Source organism: Apis dorsata, unplaced genomic scaffold (assembly GCF_000469605.1).
Source record: "Apis dorsata unplaced genomic scaffold, Apis dorsata 1.3 scaffold_50, whole genome shotgun sequence".
In the NCBI taxonomy this organism is placed as follows: Eukaryota; Metazoa; Arthropoda; class Insecta; order Hymenoptera; family Apidae; genus Apis; species Apis dorsata.
In genome coordinates, this window is record NW_006263351.1 from 1,349,026 (window position 1) to 1,352,957 (window position 3,932).

The window sequence follows — 3,932 nt, forward strand, 5'->3', positions numbered from 1 at the left end:
GCCGCGGTTCTCGTTCTCTCCGGCTTCTCTCCGTTCCCTGTTTAACAGAGGAGTTTCGACCGACCTCGGGGTTTACACGGGGTCCCACCTGTTGTACGTTACGCCGATTCCGACCGGGGTGAAAAGTCGTTTCGGACGTTGATCTGTTGACAAGATCGGGAAGATTGGACAGGAAGAGAGGTTGCACTGGGTGACCCGGTAATGGGAGCAGGAAGAGGGTTTCAGATATACTGTGTACTTGCTACCGGTGTTAAATAAATAGAATATGAATATATCTTCCTTTTTTATTATTATTGGATTGGACTTATACGTTGCATAGTTTTCGTCTTCTATCCGCAAAAAGTTTGAAAATTATAGGGTTTTTTATTTTTTTTAATGTGTAATAGATAACGTGTATTTTATTATTTTATTTCAGGACTACGAGAACGATGAAATTTTTTTTTTTTTCATTGTAAGTACGGAATAATTTGAAAGTAAAAAAAGAAGGTAATTTAAAAGTATAATCTAATCGTTGTCAGAATTGCTTAAGATTAAGTTCTATCGAAGTTTTTTTTTTTTCTTTTTTGAATTTTGATCGAAATATAACGTGTATTCTTCTTGTATTATTTCTTTAAGAATTTTAATTCTATAATTATTTTCCAAATGTTCATTAATCTGAAAAGTAAGTAGACTAATTTTTTATAGTAATATTGCATTGTGCATCTTACTATACATTGTGTATATATATATATATTGAAAATATATTGTGATGTTTTCTGTGATTTTTTGTGTTTTTTACTATTCATTATTTGAAACATTACAAACATTATTATCATTTGTAATTTGTGTAAATTTCGTTCATTAAGATGATAATATAGTGTAATACATATTTATCATTTCAATGATTTTTAAAATATTTCGTTTAATTTAACGTTATTTCTTTTTTTTTTTTTTTCACAAAGATTATGAATCATCCTGTTTCACTTGACAACAAGTTGGAAACAAGTGGTCGCTAAAAATATCGTCATATGCGAATCGTAAGTCACATGATATTTTGACTAATAATAGAAAATATTATCAGTTACACAGACTAATAAAAAAAAAAAGTTGCAATTTTTTTGATAGCACAGGACAAAAAAACATTTTACGAATTTTTTGTTCTTAGTAATTTAAAGTGTTTTTATCACTATCAAATATGCATGAATGTTAAATAGATTTTTTAAAATATTTTTTTTCTGTATAGTTTACTTTTGTATTTATTGTATTGATAAACGCCATTAATATTACTTTTCGCTTCTTATCATTGATGTTATCTTCATTACATTCATTCGATATTATTATACTATTTTTAAATTGAAATGTATGATTAATGCGTATATACTCGATGGACTTTAAAGTTAATTTTTTCTTTTTCTTTTTTTCTTTTTTTTTTCTTTTTTTACCAAAGACAATATGCAAATTCTATCTTCCAACAAGGACATGGAACGAACTTTGTTTTTCTAATCATAATTTCAAACCAGAACGATATAACTATAAAACGATATTTCATAATAAAAGGAAAAAAATTGTAAAAATGTTTCAAAAATCTTGATCCGATAATTATTTATATAATATAAATTTTAATAAAATAAGAATAGATTAATAAATAATGTTTTATTTATATTTTATAAAACAACTTATTGAATTGCATTTCTTTGATACGAATGAAACAATTTTCAGTCTTTTACTTTACATTTTCAATTTATTTTTATACAAAGAATCTTTCTTTTTTCTTTTTTTTTTTTTTTTAATTATATCGTTTGAGATAAATTTTGAGAAAGGTTTTTAAAGATATATAAGAATGGTCAGATGAAATATTATAGGTAAATAATTTAATAGAAAATTCTAAAGATTAACAAATACAAAAGGTATGTAAAATGCCTGTTAAAGCTTATTTTTCAAGTAATAAGCAATTTAATTTTGCATCAGATAAAGCAAAGCAAAAAGAGAAGCAGATACTCATTCTACCGCCATATTCAACATACGAGAATTTCTTATTGCATTACTATAATCTTCTATGCTGTTTATACAAGGTTTTATTATTCGTTGTACAATCAAGGAGGGATGATTCTTCATAAAAAAAAATAAGTCGAAAATTAAATTTTCTCATGAAGTTTTGTTTTATTTTCACTTCATCTACAACAAAATTAAATTATTTATAAAAAGAAACAAATAATAATCGAAAAATAAATTACGAAGAACATTATTGTACATCAACTTTCATTTATTTTATTTTATAACTGAATATCATCTCTTAAATCTTCTTACTTCGTCAATAATTATCCACAATCTATTCTTATTAAAACTTATTAGAATAACGATAAAATTTTTACACTGATACTAATATAAAATTTTTAATATAAAATCTTTTTCAATCAATTCTTTTTCATATTCTTTGTTCACTCATCTTAATTACACTTAAATAATAAAATAAGTGTAACTGTTTTTCTGATAAATAAAAGAAAATAAATTTCTTAAAATCAATATACACATTCATGATGAATCGATTTTAATTGTTGAAAACATTTAATCGAGTGAAAAAAAAAAATATCACTACATTGCGAGTAATTATGAAATCACCTTCTTTTCGATAATACACGTTGCGATTTCTCGAGATTGGTACGTTACTTTTTTGGAATATTAGATAGTGAAGGAGAACGGTATTACGTAATGAACGACAGTTTGTTATTAGGCGAACAATGAGCCGGGTATGCAGTTCCAGCTGCTTCCGGTTGAAAACTTTTTCTCGTGACCATCCTCGCGCGACCAGCCAGCATAGAAAGTGCATTTTAATCGTACGAGGAGAACGTATGCGATACGAAACGAGACCAGACCGATATTCTTCTCTCTTTCTCCCTCTCCATCGGTGGAACAGGGTTGGAGGGAAACGACGACACTCGACCAGGCCTCATTAACGAGGGATTTTAATTTAATTTCATTCGTCGTTTGATTCTGTAACGGTCGCGAGAAACGAATAAGAGAGAAAAAGAGAAAAAGAAAAAGAGAGAGGAGAGGGGGAGCATTGAATGGGGAACGAGTGGGATAATAAAAAGAACAGGAAGTATAATGATACGAGATTCCAACTGAAGATGAGAAATTATTAATCCACGAGGCACGATGCATATATAAGATGATACAGTTTATGATGTAATAAAATTTGGATATTTAAAATTAACGGAGTTTCTCGAAAATTGTAGGTCTTTGTAGATAAATTGAAAATATAAATAAATTTAACTTTCACATTATAAAAAAAAAAAATTTCTTCGACAATTTAAGTCCCCTTATTCTTTTTAATTCTACCTATATAAACACATTCTCCTATACTGTCTACAAAGAAAAACATTTAAAACTTATTTATGACAAAACGATATAAATTTTGATCTTATTTCTTAACGTAACTTTATAATACAGTTATAATAACATCGAGAAGTTATTGCTTCTCATATTTGTTATACTTTTGTTTAAAAACAATAAAAATGTTATTTTTATTTTTATTTTTTTTTTTTTTAGTATAAATAAAATAAGAGACATTAAAAACTATTAAAATCTAAAAATACACCAAGAGAAAAACCTTGTCTTGCCATATAAAACAATATATATTAACTTAATAAAAAAAAAAAAATTATCTTTTACCATAATATAATAACCATATGTTTTCTTCTCATAAATCTATTAAACGCATTATTAAAATACACCTTACCTTAAGCGTACAGTTGTTGTTGTGATTAACCGGTGGATAAGCTGGATGACTTGGTAAGTGGGGGTGAGGGTGGCCTGGGTGATGTGGATGATCGGTCATCATTCCAGCAGCGCCGTGATGATGTCCATTGCTGCCCATTCCCTGGCTAGGCTGAAGGGAGCCGTAAGGGGTAGCTGGGTCGATGGCGGGACCGTGAGGAGGCGAGTGAGGGCTT

General features: G+C 28.2%; 1 protein-coding gene across 1 annotated transcript in view; it reads right to left on the minus strand.

Moving 5' to 3' along the window:
• LOC102673756 (LIM domain transcription factor LMO4.1-like) overlaps nucleotides 1–3,926 on the minus strand; it is a 99,585-nt gene extending 95,659 nt beyond the window's left edge. Inside the window, exon 1 of the mRNA XM_006608946.2 lies at nucleotides 3,719–3,926. Coding sequence (XP_006609009.2) covers nucleotides 3,719–3,856 — 138 coding nt within the window. The 5' untranslated portion in view covers nucleotides 3,857–3,926. The remainder of the gene's footprint in view (nucleotides 1–3,718) is intronic.
• Nucleotides 3,927–3,932: the final 6 nt, after the last annotated feature.